The following is a 20,774-nucleotide window of genomic DNA, read 5'->3' as shown; positions in this document are numbered from 1 at the left end:
TCGGACATGCCAACATCAATTTTATAGTGGCTTATATATCTTTGTCTATCAAATAATAGTGGTTTAACTCAAAAAAGGGAAACAAAACTAGCATAGTTTCTTTTTAAAAACATAGTTTTTTTTAACATATAAAAACATTTTCATTGGGAGATCTTATCTGACTCCACATGATGGCGCTGGTTGAAACGTTGCTGTATGACGACATTTCCAAAGAAAAGGTATCAAAAAGTCAAGATAGTTCTCTGTCGAGTCAGGGAAACAAAATGTAACGTTTTAATCTTCATAGCATTATCGTTTATTTTAGCTCATAGCATCTATTTAGTTGGAGGAGAAAGAGAGCATGTAGAAAAAATACAATGCCTTTATTGAAACAGAATCGAATAGAATGAACTTCATTTGCATTTACAAATACATTGGTGTACAGGTGGTTTGAATTTCTGCATTTTACTCTTTCCAAAAATAAAAATAAAACATAAAAGTAAAAGAAATAAAATTATTATGAACTTATATTTAGCTACAAGACTTCAAATGAAAACAGCCTTAAAGTTTATGAAGATATAGTTACATTAATCAATATATTTTTTAAAACAATTTCAAATAAATGTGTCTTTAAAGCTAAAGCTAACTTCGTGCTAACGAAGCTTTTAGCGGCAAAGCAAAGGCGGAAGTACGCTGCAGGGAACCCTCTCGTTGATTCCCGCTGGGAGTCGAGCCAGCTCAGGTTTGTGGCTGTTGTTGCTTCTTGTGTGTGTGACAGATTCGGGGCTAAAACTCGGCTCTGTTTGCTCTTTACACCGGACTCCTGAGGGAAACCGAACCTGGACTGCCAGAACTGAACACTAACGGTAGAAATGGAGTCTCAGGGCAGAGACGAAATGAAGGGGCCGGTGCTGCACATCGTGGTGGTTGGATTTCACCATAAGAAAGGCTGTCAGGTAGCTACTCAAACCTTATGCTAACTCTGGCTAACTATCTGTCATTTAAAGTCGCGTTCCCACTAAAATTACCCCCGATTTGTGTGGGAATAATACTCTCACTGTGTATAAATAATAATCATGATTTTGGAGTCTTTCATTGGTGTGGAAATGAATAATCAGCTGTTTGCTCTTGGATTCACTTACTTTCTATTTCCAGCTGAAATATTTTTACAGCTCAGTGTTTCCACCTGATCCCACATCCGCTTTGCTTTAATCATTTTAAGATTAATTGATTAATTAGCAAGGTGATCGGCTGCCCAGTCTGGTTTTGTTTCAGTTGCATATTTATCCAAACGGTGAAATACTTCCTGAAAAACAAGATTAGTTCCTTTCTGATTTCATGTCTACTGAAGCACACATATCTGCATGTTTAATTAAAACGGCATTGAAGCAATAACACAATCGTAATGAAATTCTCCTGATGGTTTGCTGCTTTGTTGTGTTTAGACTTGAACTTCCACAGCATAACTGTGAATAAAAACACCTCGTCAATGTTTTAAACAGAGAAAAATGCATAATTTGAGGCAATTTATTCACTGCAGTTAAAAAACAGTAATAAATTGCAGATATTTTGTCACTGGTATATCAGTGTGTGCCTGTAATATTAGCTGATAAATTCCAGGAGTCACAAACTGTTGCATTTCATGCAAATAATGTATTTTGTAGAGTTCCAGGATTACAGGACAAATAAACATTTTATTATTTAATGTTGAGAAAACAATATAAACTGCAAAAAAGCCATATTTCTCACTTCTTTACTGTCATCGTGTTCATTCTCCTTGAGCATTAGCACCTTTTTGACTAAGATCTTTACCAGGTAAAAGTCACTGAAAGACACTGCAACTAATTTTTTATTATGGATTCAAGGAGTTTGAATGTTTAAAACCAGAAATATAATATCCTTATAACTACTGTGTTAATGTTGTTGTACACAGTGTGTTCAAGCCTCTTCCTAAGAACACCTAACTCCCTTTAGTAAGCATCCCATGTGATATTAGGTGCAATTTGGAGGCGAGTGCAGAGTTTTTAAAGTTAGGATCAGAAACGAACTTAATTACCAAATTCACAGTGACAAAGCATGCGTATTTTATAAATGTCCTCTTGCTTTTTAATTGTGTGGGTCAGAAGCTGAAAACTTTGGAAAGCGCTGCTCCAGAGCGCTTTCTGATGGTGGAAGTTACGGTATTTCCTACCTGACTTTCTTTCTTGTGCTGGTGAAGTCTCTGTGGGTCGACCATCATGTTGCATTAGTTGCTGCCAACTTTAGCTGCACAAGTTGCGCAGAGATTTCACATAGGTGGAAATTAAAACAAGGTCAGTAATTTCTGTTTGTATAGTTTATCGTTTTTCTCTTTCTACCAACAACTGGATGACAAAGTCTTCAGTCTGACTCATTGGTCTCAACTAAGACAATTTTCATAATCCATTTTATTTTTTGTTTCTGTTGTTTTCGTTTGTTTGTTTTGGATATTTAAAATCTCTTCCAGTTCCAGAGTTAAATGTCCATTACAATGTAGAGTTTGTGTTCTGAGGCCATTACCATTATATTACTTGAAAAATTGTCAAGACAACAATATTTATCACAATAACGTCTGGGAAAATTTACCAACCAGAAAATTTGTCATCGTGACAAGTCAAGGCGGGGTGCAATTTGGAGATGTGTGCACCATTTTAGATGAGTTTAAGTTGCTTTTATTTACCCATTAAAGTGGAGTCATGTAGCACAACACCTTGCATGGTTCTAAATGGCAGGGATGTGGTTAATTTGATCATATTAACCTTTGTATAGAGAATTAAGAGTATTCTCTTGAATGATTGGTTTGGGAATGAGCTAGAAAAGGTTTGGCTTCTCTGCTTAACATGTTTTCTTAGTAATCAAAAAAGAGCAATCAAAAAGTCAAATATTTCTGAAACTAGACATGACAAAAACCACTTCCTGGATGGTTTTAGCATAAACTGCAACACAGTCAGCCTCTTTAAAAAACATTGAAAAACATTTCAATGACTGAAACATTGTTTTTGTGTTTTTGATCCATATTTTCAGATTAAATTAATTTCTCAGCCCAGATGTTGTGTGTAAAGACATCTTGTGTCCACTGTCTGCTAATCAGTGAAAGTGGACATGCTGAACATGAGGTATCCGTCCTCTAGTTCCCTCCTTTAAAATGCATGACATGGTGTACGGATGGCCATAAACCACGGTTTGCCTCTGTGTTGTCGCCGCGCTCCATCTGCCTGCATCATGTCGCTCTGCAGCCTCAGGAGCAGCTGCTCTCCACCTTGAAAGATTAAAAAAAAAAAAGAGAGAGAGAGATTTTTTTTCTCACGTAAAGTTGAGAGCGAGGACAAACTGCTCTGGGGTTATCTGATCAGGATCAGAGGCCTCCTGCTGAGCATCAGACATTTGGGTTTGTGGCCTTCTCTCTCACTGGGTTTGCAGCTAGTGATTATTTTAGTAATCGATTATTCTGATTAATCGGATAGAGAAAAAAAACAGGCACTTTCTGCATATTTTTAATTTAACCACATAAGCATTTTACGGCATTTTTAAAAAACATTAAAAATATTAATATGCAAATAATTTTGTCACTTTTCTCTTTTTTGCCTAAAATGCAATAACATAGCATTACTTTAGGGAACATTTGATTATTTGTAGCAAAGGATTTATCTGCATGAAAAATACTGTCTACTTCTGATTATTATTTTTTAAATTAATAATTGGACAGCAAAATGTGTTTAAAGGAAAATTTCTTCTACAGAATATGAACCAGGTGAAGCTAACAATGCCACTTGATGAGTTCTGAATATAACAGATTTACAGATAAAAATGGTTTTTCCTTTTAAATGCAAAATTTGGGTATACTTTTACAGTTTTGGCTTAATTACTGCTCTGAATTTGTTGTTTTTTTTCAGCAAATATAAATGCTTAGAGTTGGTATACTCTAGTTAACGATTCATCAACTACTAAATTAGTTGATGATTAATTCATCAATTAATCACAATTAGTTTGATTAATCTATCACATTAATTTATTTGCAATTTATTTAATAAATTTTCTCTGAAATCTTTGCGATAAGTGATAATTTTGTCATTTTGAGACCATTTTCAACCAACATTTTAATAATGGCATTAATGCAAGAATACACAATAAAACAATGTATTTATTAAAAAGACATTTAAAACTGTAACTGGAAGATATTTTAAATAACCAAAATAAATGAACAGAACAACAATATTTAAAAAGGATTATGAAATCTCTGGAACCAAAATGAAAAAAAATGATTAATCATTCTTCTTTAGACGGGAAAAACAGGCAAAAGGAGCAGGAAAGACTTAAGTAAAAAAAAACCTAAATGCATAAACATGCATAACTACTTCGTACTGGGTGTCAAATCTTTGCAGCATTTTTGAAAATGCCAACTTTTTAACAATATTAAAGGAAAGCATTTCTTTACAGATTGTTTTCCAAATGGAAATGACCAGGCTCTTTTTAATTGATTATCATGTGATTAATTGATTTATTGGTTATCGTGTCAGGCTTGCGACGCCTCGGCCTGTTTTTCCTGCAGAACTGAGCCATTGTTTGTGGGTGTGTGCTGCGTTCAGGAGCAACAGGTTTTAATTCAGCACTGCAGCTGCAGAGTGAGAGTTTTCTTTGAGCTCAGTGGAAACCAAACAAGTTTTGTGAAACATGAGACGTTTTAAAGAGGGGAGGTGTAAGCAGCTAAATCATCTCCGTACTTTAGCATACTGGTAGGACTGAAACGATTAATCAATTATTTAAACAGTCGTTAACTAACTTGGTAGTTGATTAATTGTTAAATGAAGTATGCAGACTCCAAAAAAGGGCATTTGCTGAAAAAAACTCAGCCGTAATTAAGCCAAGATTATACAAAAATTATATACATTTTGCATTCAAGGTTTATCTAAATATGTTTGAGCCAAAACTCCCCAGATGGCAGTTTTAGCTTCACCCGGTTCAAATTTACTAAAATAACGTTGTATTATTGCATTTTAGGTAATAGAATATTTGTTTTCTTATTTAATTAATTTATTTATTTGCATCTTTTAATATATTTGGTTAAATGGAAAATCTGTAGAGTGTCGAATGATGATCTTAAAAACCGATTAATCATCAAAATAATCGTTTGTCAGAATAATCTTAAGTAATCAGCAGAGAGCGAAGCAGTTGTTACTGCCCATCAATCTGGGGAGGGTTAAGAGGTCAGAAAGATGATATCTATATCTGCTCTCATACAAACCGATATCATCCGGCTGGATTCACCAAAACAATCCAACAAATGAAGAAATGAAAACTTTCTTCTTGAATGACTGGAAGTAAACGAGCTTTTGCTTCCTGTGTGTCCCCAGGTTGAGTTCTCGTACCCGCCGCTGATGCCAAACGAGGGTCACGACAGCAGCCTGCTGCCGGAGGAGTGGAAGTACCTCCCTTTCCTGGCTCTGCCCGATGGAGCCCACAACTACCAGGAAGGTACGGCGCCGCCGGATCCACAGAGATCTCACACAGGCAGTGAAAAAGCATTTAAATATTGGCATTCTGAATCATTCTCAGTATTTATTGGTTATTTTTGGTGGAGAATTTAGTTTGCGGATACTTCATAATTAATTTTATTTGCTGTTATTTTGTTTTTTGTTCCAGTGTAAAATCTTTATCTAAATTTAAAGTGTATCGATCTTTGAGGATATTGTATCATCATGCCATCATTGCCATTATATTACTTGAAAATGGTCTAAAAACAACAATATTAACATTTATCGCAATAATTTCTGGAACGATTTATCATCCAGCAAAATTTGTCGTGACGGGTCTTGGCAGGGTGCGATTTGGAGGCGTGTGTGCTCATTTCCGATGAGTTTAAATTGCTTTTATTTACCCTTTAAAGTGGAGTTTTGTGCCAAAACTTCACACAGATCAACATAAACACTTTGCAGTGTTATAAATGTATTTTATCCTGTTGGCTGCTGTTTTAGAGATTCTCTTGAATGGTTCTCCACTGGGAGATTGGGTTGGGATTGAGCTAGAAAAGGTTTGGCTTCTCTGCTTAAGAAAAAGAGCAATCAAAATTAATTTCATTACTTTACAACTAGATGTGACAAAAACCAACTTTATTGACTTTTTAGAATGTGTTGTACTGTTATGCCATTGTATTACTTGAAAATGGTGTCAAACAACAACATTATCGTTTATAGCCATAACATCTGGGAAAATATGAATTTTTCTTGAAAACGTTTTATTTTTAAACGTTTTTCAAGTGGCTGTAACTTTCAGCTTTTCCTGGCTGTGAAGGCAAACATCAGGATCTGAGCCAAAGTTAACATTCAGGCTGGAAAACCTCATGGTTTCATCTTCCTGAAACCAGACTTCCTGTCTAATATTTAACTCTTGTCTGGACATCTTTCTGGATTCTTATCAGCCGGGTTTTCACAGCATAATAAATCTTTTATGTCTGAGCCGCTCATAAACCAGCCGCGTCTCAGGGAGGCTGCTGGTTTTTGGTTACACCGGACAATGGCTGTTGTGAAGAGACAGAAAACTGGAGCTGGTCAACCAGTGATCACCATGGCAACATGGACTTAAAGAGATAAATCTGGAATCCTCCATCTTGTTTTCCAAAGGGTCTGAAAGTTTAGTTCCTGCCTCAAGATCCCAGGTGATCCAGTTCATTCATCCATCTGTTCGATAGTTCGAAGTTCATCCGTCCATCCATCCATGGAAAATGGACTGAACTTATATAGCGCTTTATCCAATCATTTTTGACCACTCAAAGCGCTTTACACTAGAGTCACATTCACCCACCCCACATTCGCACTCACATTTATACACCGATACGCAGCTCGGTAGGAATTTGGAGTTAAGTGCCTTGCCCAGGGGCACATCGACACATGGCAGGAGGAAGCTGGAATCAAACCTGCAACCTTCTGACCAAGACGACTACTCTACCCACAGAGCCACAGTCATCCATCCATCCAATGAGTGAAAATGTACATTTATAAAATTTTTAAGAAATTCTAGGGAGTTTTTCTCTCCTTTTGCTGCAGATCTTCCTGTTGGTTAAATATCGTCTTTCTGAGTTTTTCTTCTTCTTCTCAGGATTATTGGTCATTTTTGCAGAGTCCTGTTTTCTTTAACCGCAGCGACTCTGCGATGTCGCCGCTGGCACCTCTTCTCTGAAATCTTTAATCTGTGTTGATCAACCTTTAAGACGCTCTGCTGTCGCTCTGAGCCTCAGAAAATCTCCTCAGAGTTCAGAAACGCTCAGATAGAAATGAGGCTGAAAGTTGTGACATTTTGTTTACCAGAGAAAATCAAATGAAAACAAATTCAGGCAGAACAGGACTCTAAAACCAGTTTAATCGGTTATTGATTTACAATTAAAACCTGATTAAAAACATAAACTGTCATTTTATTAGATTCAGGGACGAATAAGCACGATATGGCTGAAAAACATACCACATCGTAATCGTTTCATATCAGTCGATATCAATAACGATTGATTAGTTTTTTGTTTTAAATATCTGAAATACTTTCAAACTGTTGTTTTATTTACTTTTTTAATCAGTAATAAAGCACTGTGGCGAAACCTTAAACTGCTGCTGTGTCAGTTACTCAGCAGGTCGTTGCTAGGTAACCAAGGTTGGGCGGAACTTTGAAACTCCTTCCAGCAGTTTGTTGCTAGGTAACCAAAGAGTGAGTGAGTTAGTTGATTGATTTTACCAACCTAGCCTACACCTCCCACAATGCTGTGAATTCACCGAATAATCTGTATATTGAACATTTTATTAAATGTTTTATTTATTGATAATGATCTTGCGTCTATCACAATATAATATTACTGATTTATTTTCCAGTCCTATTACGGCTCTTCACCAGGACAGTAGGTCTTGGGGCAGCACAGGCATTTGAGGTCTGGGGAAATGTTTAGGTTTTTTTAATCATGAATAATTTCTCTATCACTTGTTTGAATGTCCATTGATTGGGGAGCGAATGATTCTCCATTGTTAATTTAAACGTTCATTTTCTTATCTTGGTCCATCCACAAAAAAAAAAAAAAAAGACCAAATATGAAAAATATCAAAATATTTATTCAATTTTATTTTTTGTTTTTGGCAGAATGAGCTGCTGTTGATAAGCAATATTTACTGATGCTATTTAAGACTGTGCTGTGTCGCTTTCACTGTCATGTGACCAAACAAATACCACCTTACCAACCCGCTTCCCTCCTAAAATACAACCACAAGATGAAAATAAACTTTGTTATTGGCTGCTCCAACAGCAGGAAGTGGCCTAAAGAGCAAGGAATACTGCGTAAATACAACCAAAACAAACGCGCTAGTTTAGCGCTAGCAGGAGAAATGGCTCATCGTCAAAACAGAAATTCTACAACCTCTGAAATTTGATGCTACCTCATTTTTGTTTACATTTTGTGAAATAGAAAGTTCTGCTGCAGTGCTTTCTTCAGAGGTTTTTGTGTTGTTTCCTTCAGTAGTTCTTGATGCAGCGCCCCCACAGGCGAGGAGGGGAACAGGTTTTTCAAAGTATTTGGTTTGTTTGACTCAGTGCAGCAGCTGAAAATGCACCTCTGTTGCAGTTTTTGTCCCCAATCAAAGCGTGTTTACCTGGCCGTCAGGTGTGAAAACACAGCTTGATTTATTTTCTTCCTGTTTTCAGACACTGTTTATTTTCACCTGCCGCCTCTCAGTGTAGACATGAAGTGCGTCTATGGAGTGTCCTGTTATCGCCAAATAGAAGCAAAGGTTAGTGAAACTCATTTAAATAGAATACTCTGGAGGATTTTACAGGGTGAACTTTGACCTCATTGATCTAAATGTTGCATGTTGATGGAAACTGTTGAGTTACCTGTTTGTTTTCTTCTTCATGTCGTTCTTCATCGATGTGGATGTGATTTCAGGCCCTGAAGGTCCGACAGGCGGACGTTACCAGAGAGACGGTCCAGAAGAGCGTCTGTGTCCTCAGTCGAGTGGTGAGTCGCCGTCGGCTTCAGGTTCAGCTCAGAAACCGTGACTTCACATCGAGTCAGACTGAAACTTAAATCAATCTTTCCAGCAAGCCTGATCTGGGGGAGTGGAAAGAGGAAAACAGGGGTCAGAGGTCATACCAGGGTTGGAAAAACAGAAAAAGATAAATTAATAATATTAACAGGATTTATTTTTCAGTGTTTAAAATAATAAATGAGTGAAAAACTGCATTTCTAAAACAACAAGTTGGACCGACCAGGAAGAGTTTTACTTTAAAGATCCATCCATCCATCCATCCATCCATCCATCCATCCATCCATCCATCCATCCATGCATCCATCCATTTATTTATTTATTTATTTAAACATCCAACCTCTGGTTATTCACAGTTTAGCGACGGTTCACTGGCAGCTGCTGCTACCAGCTGATCAGTAGATCTCATTAGTTAGCAGGAACCTCAGTGATTCATGGATCTTTGTCCTGGTTGGGGGAAAATCCTCCTCCATGTTTGGGTCATGATGTTTCTGAATCACTGCTGACTCTCTCTCTCCAGCCTCTCTACGGTTTGCTCCAAGCTAAGCTTCAGCTCATCACACACGCCTACTTCGAGGAGAAAGATTTCTCCCAGATCTCCATCCTGAAGGTGAATCTAAGCCACTATATGAGATTCACTTCCTGTTTCCTGTTGTAACCACCCCTGGCTTCCTGTTCAGGAGCTGTATGAGCACATGAACGGCTCCCTGAGGGGCTCCGCTCTGGAGGGGTCGCAGGTTTATCTCGGTATGCAGACTCCGACCTCCAGAAACGCTTCAGATTGTCCTGGAAAACTCCTCATTCATTAGTTTTTTTTCCTCAGGTTTATCACCAAGAGATCTCATCCTGCACTTTCAGCACAAGGTTGTAACAAAAACATTCACAAGACGCTAAAATCTCAACTTTTTCTAACATTTTTAACCGTTTTGCAGGTTCTCATCCTCTTCAAGCTCATTCTGTTAGAGAAGAAGGTGAGAAAAGTAAAATCTCATTCTGTAGTTTTGGTTTTCCACATGTGATCCAGCAGAACTGTGTGTCTGTCTGTCTGCAGGTCCTGTTCTATGTTTCTCCTGTAAACAGGCTGGTTGGAGCGCTGATGACGGTTCTGTCACTTTTTCCTGGTCAGTAACTCAGAGAACATCCGAGCCATTTTCAGTCCAAGATAAATAAAACTTGTTTAGAGTCACTAATGTTAAAAAAACACAACCTATACATATTCATGAATATCTACTGAAGGAAATTTGTTCTGATTTTTATAGAGCCATAATTTTATTCCTTTTTATAGGACATAAAACAGAGGAAAACACAACTTTTTCCAAAAGGGGATGAATATGTTTTATGGAACCTGAAAAAACAGAAATTGTACATTTTCATAAAAATCAACTTTAAGAAATAGCATCTGTCATCAAAGCTCTGACATCTGTCGCAGAAGCTGTGGCATTTGTTCCCACCGAAGCCGGAAGCTGCTGGTACTAAGCTGCAGCAGTTCCTGCCTCGATGTGAGCTCACCGTCTCTCCATCGATGTTTCTGCAGGTATGATCGAACACGGCCTGGTGGATTCGTCGCACTACAAACCAAAGAGCAGCGTGTCGGACGACCCGAGTCTGGTGGAGAGCGGCTTGGGAGCCGAGGAGTTCGTCTCCGTGTCCGTCACGGACATCGCCCACGCCAACATGGAGGCCACCCAGCCAGCTGCAGAGTCCCTGCCGTCGGGGAACAGCACGCAGGGCGACAGCAACCACCTCAAACCGCCGTCACGCACCTCTCCAGAGTCCTCCGAGAGCGACTGGGAGACGCTGGACCCCAGCGTGTTGGAGGAACCCAAAGAACCTGCAGCTGACAGCAGCGGGTCGGATATGCCAGACGCCTTCGACTCCAAACCAGGAACTCCGATCACGGTGCAGCCGCTGGGGGTCAGCGGTCAGGCAGGGGTCATCCAGGGTCTGGTGTCGGGTCTGGAGGAGGATCAGTACGGCCTGCCGCTCCCCATCTTCACCAAGGTAAATAAAACCAGCTGTTTTGGTTCTAGAGGGACATGTTGTGGTTCCTCAACTGGATCGATGTATGACCAAAATGGAAATGCAAAAACGAAATGGGAAGTTTTAATAATAGGTCTCCTTTAAGATGTTCGCTGTGTTACTTGCTTTGTGGTTTATTGTATGTGTTGCTTGTGTCGTTGCCAGGGTTACCTGTGCCTGCCTTATATGGCCCTGCAGCAGCATCACCTCTTGTCGGACGTCACAGTTCGAGGCTTCGTCGCCGGGGCAACCAACATCCTTTTCCGCCAGCAGAGGCACCTCAGTGACGCCATCGTTGAAGTGAATCCTGTTCATTTCGCCGCCTCTGTTTAATCAGGAAAGCGGGCGCATTAATCTGAACGCCTTTGCTTCTGCAGGTGGAGGAAGCTCGGATCCAGATCCAGGACCCAGAACTCCGAAAGATCCTGAGCCTGACGACGGCTGACCTGCGCTTCGTAGATTACCTGGTGAAACACGTGACGGAGAACAGAGACGACGTGTTCCTGGACGGGACGGGCTGGGAGGGAGGAGACGAGTGGATCAGGGCCCAGTTCACCCTCTACCTGCACTCCTTACTCTCCTCTGCGCTACAGCAAGGTGGGAAATCTGGAGAACATCCTGTGATGTCATGGTTTCATCCCAGCCTGACTCCTTCTCCTCTTCCTGTCAGATAATGAGAGGCTGCTGGCCGATTATGGGGTGCCGTTCATTGGAGCGTGGAAGAACACCCACAACTTCCGGGTTTGGTTCAGTAACAAACATCCCGGCATGACAGCCATCACTCCAGGGTAGGTGGACCAACCCAGTGACCTCACATTGCACCGCAGGAAGAGAAATAAAGATGTTTTAACTAGTTGCAAATATGTTTTATAAATTATGGAGGTGCAAAATGGAGGGAACTGCTAACTAAGATGTTATTTGTGCTAACCCTGTTCTGCTAACACTAGTTCTGCTAATGCTAAAGTGCTGATAATATACGTAGTTTCTGCTAAAGCACTAGCAATAAGTGATAGTTCTTCTAATATTTAACAATAAACAACAACTATAGACGTAGTTTCTGCTAGCTCTAAAGCTCTAATGATGAGCATTAGATCTGCTAACTTTAAAATGTTAACAATAGACATTAATTCTAGCAATAAACATGAGTTTTGTTAACCCTAAAGTGCTAACAATAAACTTTCATTTTGCTATAGCACTAACGATAAACAGTGCATCTAACGCTAAAGTTAGCAGAATGAATATTTAGCAGAAGCTAATACTAAAGGAAGTGCTGTGTAAACAATCATTTCAAAATAAGAGCATGAATATAAACATCTAACTATTTGAATTACCAATTATTGAAACTTCAGCACAGATGCTGAATTTTATTAAGTGTAAAACTCTGCCTTTATCAAAATGAAAAACAAAAAAATCCAGTGGAAGCTAAGTGCGCTAACATCAGTGTTAGCAAAAGCACTAACAGTTAGATATGCTATTAGCCAATTAGCAGTAGTGTGTCGACTACTGGAGACATTAAAAGAAACTGAACTGGAATCCTGGAAAACAAGAAAAAATTTTAGGTATTTTTATTATAAATTATTAAGAAAAAATATCGATTTGCTGTTATTTTTAATACTAGTTTGATTAAAAATGTAAATTTTTAGACTATTTATAATACTGCTTCTTGCATTAAAACCATTTTTATTAGATTAGATTAATCCCTCAGGAACGGTTGTCTGGTAAATTCAGTTCACCTGCAGTAGCAGCAACACAAAAACAAGAAACAGCTTTTTAGGAACTCTAGGATACGGACACCCAACTGTAGTACTCATACTAGATAAATATAGTATTTTAAAAGTTATTCTCAATGTGTTGTGGTAAGGATGAAGTTAATTGTATGTCGTTGTGTTGCAGCCACCCGTTCCAGGGCCAGTACAGCGTAGCAGACGTGAAACTGCGGCTCTCACAGTGAGTTTAATTTTATTCTCCTGCTTTCAGGGTCTAATCTGACAAATCTTTAAATTAGACATTTACAAACCCAGCTGTAGATCTCTCTCTAATCTTCAAAGATGAACTCAAGACAAGGAATCTGCTGCCCTCTAGTGGCATATTTTAATGCATTTTCAAAATGGCATAATTAAGGCTTAAGTGGTTAAACTTTTATTTGACTAATCAATTAATCGTCAGAATAATTGATAGAATAATCCAGTACTAAAATAATCGTTGGTTACAACAATTATTAAAAGTAAAAATGTGTAAAGCATTTCAGCAGATGAAAGCAAAACAAAAACAAAAGTCTCCAGTCTCTCCCACCTCCCAGCTCGATTTTCCTTCAATCATTACTGCCTGTTTGGAAATGGAGATCCAACTCTGTGAGGTTCTTTTAGTTTTATGTGACCATATAAGGAATTAAAAACGGAATAAATCAGAAACTGTGAGCCTGAAGCTGTAAACGCTTGACGAATACTGTAAGCAGCCTAGAGTCTGTGCAGGTCGGGGGCCAAGTCGTTAATAATGAGCGAGCTTCATTTTGAAAAACCGAGCCGGAGCCTCCGACTCGGTTTCATTCCAGGACGCTTTGCACGCCGCAGGTAGAGTTACCCTCCAAACGAGGAGGAGCAAGCTCCGCGGCTCTCGCCTTACCTGCAGGTGTTCGGTGTCACAGCGGCTGTGAAATCTCTCGTAAAGCTTCAGTAAACAAACAAGCTGCAGAGGGCCGGCTCAGCTCACAGCGTCCAGTTAAAGCATCAAGTGAAATAAAACCATGTTCTGGTGCATATAGTCAGAAATACACTGCAAAAACACAAAATCTTACCAAGTGTTTCTGTCTAGTTCTTAGTGCAAATATCTTAGTTCACTTGAAGTAATAAAAAATTCCTCAAATATAGGAGCTTAATTCCTTAATTCAATGTTAAGGAATTATTAAGTCAATTATTCCTTAATACTGAAGAAAAATTACTGATTTCACTTACAGATTATTTCACCTATAACATGAAAAAAATTATATAAGTGGAACTTGTAGTGTAATTTATTATTTTTTTTATAATATTAAGAAATTATTTACTTAAAACAAGCTTCCATATTGCCGAAAAGTTACTTGTAAATTTATTTTCTTATTTTAAGTGTCCTAAGATATTTTCACTAGAAACTATATAAAAATACTTGGTAAGATTTTTGTGTTTTTGCAGTGTAGTGTGTTTCATTTGAGTTTAATGTGATAGACCAAAGTAGTGGGATCATTAGATTTTATTGTCTGAAAATAAATGGTAACATTTTCGGTTTTTCTAGTTGTAAAAAAAACACATGTCCACTTCGTTCTGCTTTGTGTTGGTCGATCCCAAATCCCAATAAAGTAGACCGAAGTTTGTTTTTGCATGATTTAATTTATGGGAAAACACTCATTTAAAGTGTGAATACATTTGCAAGACACTGTGTGGTTGAAAATAATCAAAACAATTGCACTGAAACAAAAAAGGGCTCGAGAACACATCCTTGAGGGACACCACGTGGTTTATATGCAGTATGCTAATACTCCATGATGTAAAGTGATTACTTTTGTTCTTTTTCTATTTAAATATCTAATTTTCTAGTAGAGAATAGTTTATTCTCTGCTTCCATCAAACATATTAATTTCCAGTTCCTGCTTTTGAATATTTTCCACACTCGTCCTTTTTCCCTGCCTCAGTAAACAGAGTTATTCTCCTGAAACCTGAACCTGGATGACAGACGAAGGGGGGAAACGGGGCCGGGGTGATGAATCCCACTGTCAGGAAAGTAAAAGCGCTCGTCGCTGGATCTAAAAAATAAAAATAAAAAGAGGAGGCAGAAAGTGGGAAGCTACGGTTGACTTGATGTTGTGGAAGCCCTCGGGGCAAAAACAAGGCTTGTTCTTGGACAAAGAGCAGCTGGTGGCAGAGACGTTTTAGGAGGCGAGTCACGTGACCAGCCCAAGTGCTGCCGGCCAATCACATCTTTCTTTATTGCAGCACATAAGATGTTTATCTGGGTCAGCCCAGGAGACAGAAAGTGGACACAGAAGCAACCCATTTTTCTCCAGAAACACACTTAGGGGTTAAAGGTCGGAATTATGACATCATCCTGCAGTAATGGAGTTGAGGTGCCGCTTTTAACCGAAGGTTTGGCTGAGATCAGCTCACATTTTCAAAAATGAATCTGTTTCATTGGTTTAATTCAAAACGTCAAACTGATGAGATATTATTTCACTCAGAGTGAAAGATTAAGCAGAAAATGTCAATGGTGCTTTTTCAGAGTTCAGGCATATTAATGGAAAGTTGAGTGGAAGGAAGAAGTGTGCTTCTGTTCATTTTAATTTGCTTACTGTTAATAAAAGCACAAAATTCCATTACTCATAACAATTGTAATAATCAACAAGATAAAAAAACCCCTCTTTTTTAAAAATAAGCATTTTATTGGAAGGTTTAGTGGAAGAAAAAAGTGTGTTTGATCCAATTGTTAGTTTTAATGTTGGCTTACATCTAATACAAGCACAAAATCTAGTTTGTCAGAAAAATTTTATATTTTAGAATACCAATTAATTATATTAATGGAAAGCTTAGTGGATGGAATGTGTGTGTTTGAAACATTGCTTCTATTTATTTTAATTATGGCTCACAGCTAAAGACAGCAGAAGATTCTGATTTTCAGAAACTGAATATTCCACAAGACCTTTATTTTATTTATTTATTTTTTATTTGTTAGTGGAAATTATTCCTTAATACTGAAGAAAAATTACTGATTTCACTTACAGATTATTTCACCTATAACATGAAAAAAATTATATAAGTGGAACTTGTAGTTTAATTTGTTATTATTTTTTTTATAATATTAAGAAATTATTTACTTAAAACAAGCTTCCATATTGCCGAAAAGTTACTTGTAAATTTATTTTCTTATTTTAAGTGTCCTAAGATATTTTCACTAGAAACTATATAAAAATACTTGGTAAGATTTTTGTGTTTTTGCAGTGTAGTGTGTTTCATTTGAGTTTAATGTGATAGACATTAAACTCAAAAGTGGAAGGAAGAAGTATGCACTGTTCCAAATCTTCAACAGAATGAAGCAATATTCAGTAGCTGCATTTCTGTCTAGTTCGCTTGGGAAACATGAAAACGTCTAAACATCTCGTCATCCTAAAGAAGACAAAGTATTTTGTTTTCTAATTTCTGATTCTGTTTTTTCTTTCTGCAGTTCGGTGCAGAACAGCGAGCGAGGGAAAAAAATCGGAAACGCCATGATCACGACCAGCCGCAGCGTCGTCCAAACCGGGAAGGCAGTGGGTAGGAAAACCTCCAACCGTCTCACAAGAAGCTCCAGTGAAAGAAACGCGTTTCTGATGGAAAGTCTGATTGTTTCATAGGTCAGTCGGTGGGCGGAGCCTTAACGAGCGCCAAGTCTGCCATGTCGTCCTGGTTCTCCACGCTGGCTCAGCCTCAACCTTTGACCCCATCCTCAGGTCCAGAACCGGCCTCCGAGGTGAAGCCATGACAGTTGGCATCCAAACGTCCCGCAGCGACTCTTTCCGTCTCTTTCCGGACTATGGCTGCTGTAGATAGAAAAAAACGAGTAAATCTCCATCGAATTTTTCAGAAATTTCGAGATTAATCTCAGAAATGTTCAAGAAAGAGAAGTGAGTTCCAAAGGTCAAAAATTTACTAGAAATAAATGTGAAATCTTTAGATTGATATCAGAAATATCTGGAAAAAAGTTTAAACTTTTTTTTCTTTTTTTTTTTTTAAGAAAACTTACACTTTGATATAAATTCCCAAAAAAAAAAACAAGAACATTTCTGAGCTCCAAAAGTAAAATAAATTGCTGGGGAACATTTTTTTTTTTTTTTTTTTTTTTTTTTACAAATTTTGGGATTAGCCTCAGAATATTTCTGGAAAGAACTTGAACATTTCTTTGTTTAAAAAGTCAAAAATCTTTTAGAAAAAAAATTCACAACTTTCAGAAATTTCCTAGAAAATTTTTTAAGATTTCTGGGATTGAAAGAAAAATATTCCTAGAAAAATTAATTTCAGAAATTTCCTAGAAAAAACTTGGAAGTTTGAGTTTAAAAAGTGGAAAATCTTGAGAAAAAATATGAAATTTTGATACTAATCCCAGAAATGTTAAAAAAAAAAAAAAGTAAATTTCTTAGCTCCAAAAGTAAAAAAGATACTAGAAAAAACCTGGAAATTTCTTTTAAAAATTCTCAGAAATTTTCTTGGAAAAACTATGAAAACATTTTTTTAGATTAATCACAAAGGTTTCTAGAAAATTTCAAAAGTAAAAAATTTTAAACTTTTGGATCTCAGGAATTTTTTTTTTTTAATTCTGAGATTAATCAAGAGGTTTTCAGATATTTTGGGGTGAAAATTCACTCCTATTTTCTATCTGCACTGGCCCTGGTGCACCGTCTGACTGAAGCCTTTGCATCAGTGGACGGATTACGGATGTGAGCAGACAAACAATCACTTTTCTCAAATTCAAATGGGAATCTGAACCATAAACCCAGATTCTGGGCTTTCGCCTGCAGCGTTAGATGGATGCGCCTGCAGGCGGTAAATTTACTCTGCAGCCCAAAGTCACTGTGAGGTGGAACCTGCCACTGCTTTCATAAAAACCTGATCATTTTAGAGGCTTTTTGAAGTTCAACAGTCTCAATGCTGCAGTTCGTGTTGCTGTGTTCACTCTTCGTACTTTACAGTTTGTCAACATTTTGCTGGAGAAGTTATTTAAAACGCCTTGGTCTGGGGATTTTACTGAATAGCTTAACTCTGTGAAAAATTGGAAAAATACAATTTTAAATTGATTTTTGTTTCATCAATGACTTTGTTGTGACACTGTGGTTGTCTTAATTATGTGAAATGTAATCAATTTTTAGAAATTGAAGTGAAACAAAAGCTTGTGTTTACAATAAATTTATTATTTTTACTAAATTGGAAGCAAAAGGAGGAAAGTTAGTAAATTTGAAAAATAAAATACATATTTGAACACTAAGATCAGGATTTTTTTTTTGTTCTTTTGTATAAAATAATTAAGGAAGGGATTAAAGAAGTAATTTTCAGCTGACATGGTGCGTTTAGATTTACACATAAATGCACATATTTACAAAAGAATTACCTCAGTTTACTCAGAAAGCAGTTCTAGTCAAAATTTAACCAATAAATTCAGTGATGATGTTTCTACAATCATTAGGTCATAGATTTTGTTAGCATTAGATGCTAGCTAAAATGCTAAATGTTTTAGTAGTTTATATTTTTTAATGTAATATTCTCAATATAAATTTCTAAAAAGGGTCTTATTTGTTCAAAATTTATTTTAGCTAACTTGCAGATGCTAAGTAAATTGCTACCAAATTTCAGCTCTTTATTTCTTTAAACTTTGAATCAATTCTGAAAAAAATTGCGCATTAAATACATTTATAAGTGTATTTGTTTCATTCATAAAAATATTAGCTACACATTTGTAGCTAGGTAGCAAAAACTGACATCAAAGCTAAAACTTTTGGTAGGATAAGCAGCTTTATAGATTCAAACTGAACAAACATTTGATTCAAAAGAAAAATTATCTCAAAGTATAAAAACTATGCAAAAATGTAAAAGTTAATACATTTAGCAATTTAAGCTAATTCAGTTAGCACTAGTCTGCCAGCTAAAATGCTTAATGTCTTAGCTACCTTAAACAATTTGAAACATGTGGTAAGTAACTTTCAAACTTTCCACATAATTAGAGCCTAAAACTTTAATTACAGTCAGCATAACTCAGGAACTGGTCCGACAGCCAGAGGATGTTTTATTTGATTTTATTATATAACACAAAGTCTGTGTTGATGACGATTTGTTTGGCTTTTGGTAGACTTTCTACGCACTACACTGTTATTAGCACTACTAATAAGGAAGTGGTTAAGAATGGCTACTATTTATATTTTAGGGAAGCCTTATGATTAATTTGCTAATTATTATTTTACAGGTTTTTATGTTTTCTGTTTTTTTTTACCTGCAATTCCTTTATGTATGTTTTTTCCAGAATCTTATATTTAAAGTTGCATTTATATATTTTTGAAACAAAAATATTTAGCAGTTTACAACGTTTAACCAGTCAGCAGGTCAATAATTTAAACAATATTACCACTCACAATTAAACCAAAAACATAGTTTAAAACCATGTTAAAATTAAACCTCAGCATATTTTGAGTGTTTTTTGGTATCACAAGTGGATTAAAGGGATTAATTTATAAATGTTGCTGCGTTAATGAGTTAAATAGACTTTTATTTAAAGTGAACATTGATGCTGAAACAACCGCAGTGCTGCTACAGAAATCACTGAGAACAAAAATGATTTGCATTTGGTGTAAAAACATCCTCTGATTATGAAGGAAGATTGTGTTTGAAGGCTAACATTTCCCAGACCTTTTTCTACTTTTAAATGAATATATATTTGGAGAACTATATTTACTAAGACCTAAAATAGCCTGAAGACTTATTTATTGATGTGTAGCGTGTTATATCAAAAAGAACTATATCCATGTTGTGTCATTATAACACTGGAACAAGTGGACCACTGTGTTTATTTGCACAAAGCAGCCATTACTCTGTCTGTGGATCTTTACCTTGTAACTGTACGTTTTGAGGTGCGTTCAGGATCGTTTCCCTCCATGCTGCAAACTGTCGTTGTCCAGTGAGCATGATCGACCAGTACGATGTTTTTCCACATAGTTGTTTGATTTTAAGTGTTTTTGATTATTTGTGCTGTTTTTATTTTTTAATCTGATATCTTTTCATTTTATATTTAAACCGAATGAATGTATTGTAAGCTGAATTATTTTTCTGGAAGAAAAGGATGTGATGAACCATGTTGCTGTATTAAAAATAAATAAAAGTTGCATTTTTATTTTCCTGGCCTTTTGGTCTTAAAATATTAGTCAATAACACAGTTGATATAGTTAACTAAAGCCAACAAAATAATGAAAACTAAAATCAAAAAAACATTAAAACTGTAATTAATGGGGAAAAACTATAATTAGAACCGTAAGGTGAGTTTATAAAACTAAAACATTTAGATATAATATCCTTTGTTTTTGTGTTTATAAATCTATTTTCTTTCTTTTGAACTGAACTCGTTTTGTTTTCACACACAAGCGGTTTACGTCAGCTATCAGCAAATTACAGCCAATCCTCCTGGCAGCTACGTTAAAATAGATGGAAAAGTTTCAAAACAAATTTTTTAAATAATTTTTGAAAATGAATCCATTTGTAGATTCATTTTTTAATCTACAAATAAATTAAAATTTGAAATTTGTGCATTTTTATCACTATAATTTATGAAAATACCTTATATGTAAGGTATGAAATGGTTAAAAGTGTTGAAAATTGAAGTAAGAACAAACCAAACACCAGAGGCCATTTGCAGAACGTTTTTGGTATATTTTTTAATAAATTAACGTTCATCCAAAATACAGTGCCAAAGGAAAAATGATGCAGCCAAACATGCTAGTAAGGTTTGTCATGAAGCACCTGTGCTCATGTTTAAAGATGTTTTAGAAGGAAGACCCCCCACCCACCATGTTATCGAGCTCTCTCCTCTCTCAGCCAATCAGCAGCAAGATTTCTCAGTACTCATCCAGAAAAAATGTAATCTGATAAGATGAAGATCTACAGACAATCACACTACAGTAATGTCAGGTATTAAATAATAAAAAAAGAAAGACACTAATACAAAATAGACCTGGTTACGCCCACCCATCGCTTCCACACTAAACAGCCG

The 20,774-nt window shown here is 36.6% G+C and overlaps 1 protein-coding gene across 1 annotated transcript; it reads left to right on the top strand.

Annotated features, from left to right (window-relative positions):
- Positions 1 to 678: 678 nt before the first annotated feature.
- Positions 679 to 16,777, top strand: avl9 (AVL9 homolog (S. cerevisiase)). The gene is made up of 16 exons (XM_015061308.1): positions 679 to 935; positions 5,349 to 5,469; positions 8,668 to 8,753; positions 8,909 to 8,980; positions 9,529 to 9,618; positions 9,689 to 9,755; positions 9,832 to 9,872; positions 9,941 to 9,979; positions 10,060 to 10,129; positions 10,543 to 11,009; positions 11,193 to 11,327; positions 11,405 to 11,624; positions 11,698 to 11,815; positions 12,921 to 12,974; positions 16,215 to 16,303; positions 16,384 to 16,777. The coding sequence occupies exons 1-16, from the start codon at positions 852 to 854 to the stop codon at positions 16,509 to 16,511; spliced, it is 1,881 nt and encodes a 626-aa protein (XP_014916794.1). The 5' UTR covers positions 679 to 851; the 3' UTR covers positions 16,512 to 16,777.
- The last annotated feature ends 3,997 nt before the right edge of the window (positions 16,778 to 20,774 follow it).

Source organism: Poecilia latipinna, unplaced genomic scaffold, assembly GCF_001443285.1.
Source record: "Poecilia latipinna isolate Pla-1442-1.1 unplaced genomic scaffold, P_latipinna-1.0 Scaffold1798, whole genome shotgun sequence".
In the NCBI taxonomy this organism is placed as follows: Eukaryota; Metazoa; Chordata; class Actinopteri; order Cyprinodontiformes; family Poeciliidae; genus Poecilia; species Poecilia latipinna.
This window is presented reverse-complemented; position numbering and strand designations above follow the sequence as displayed.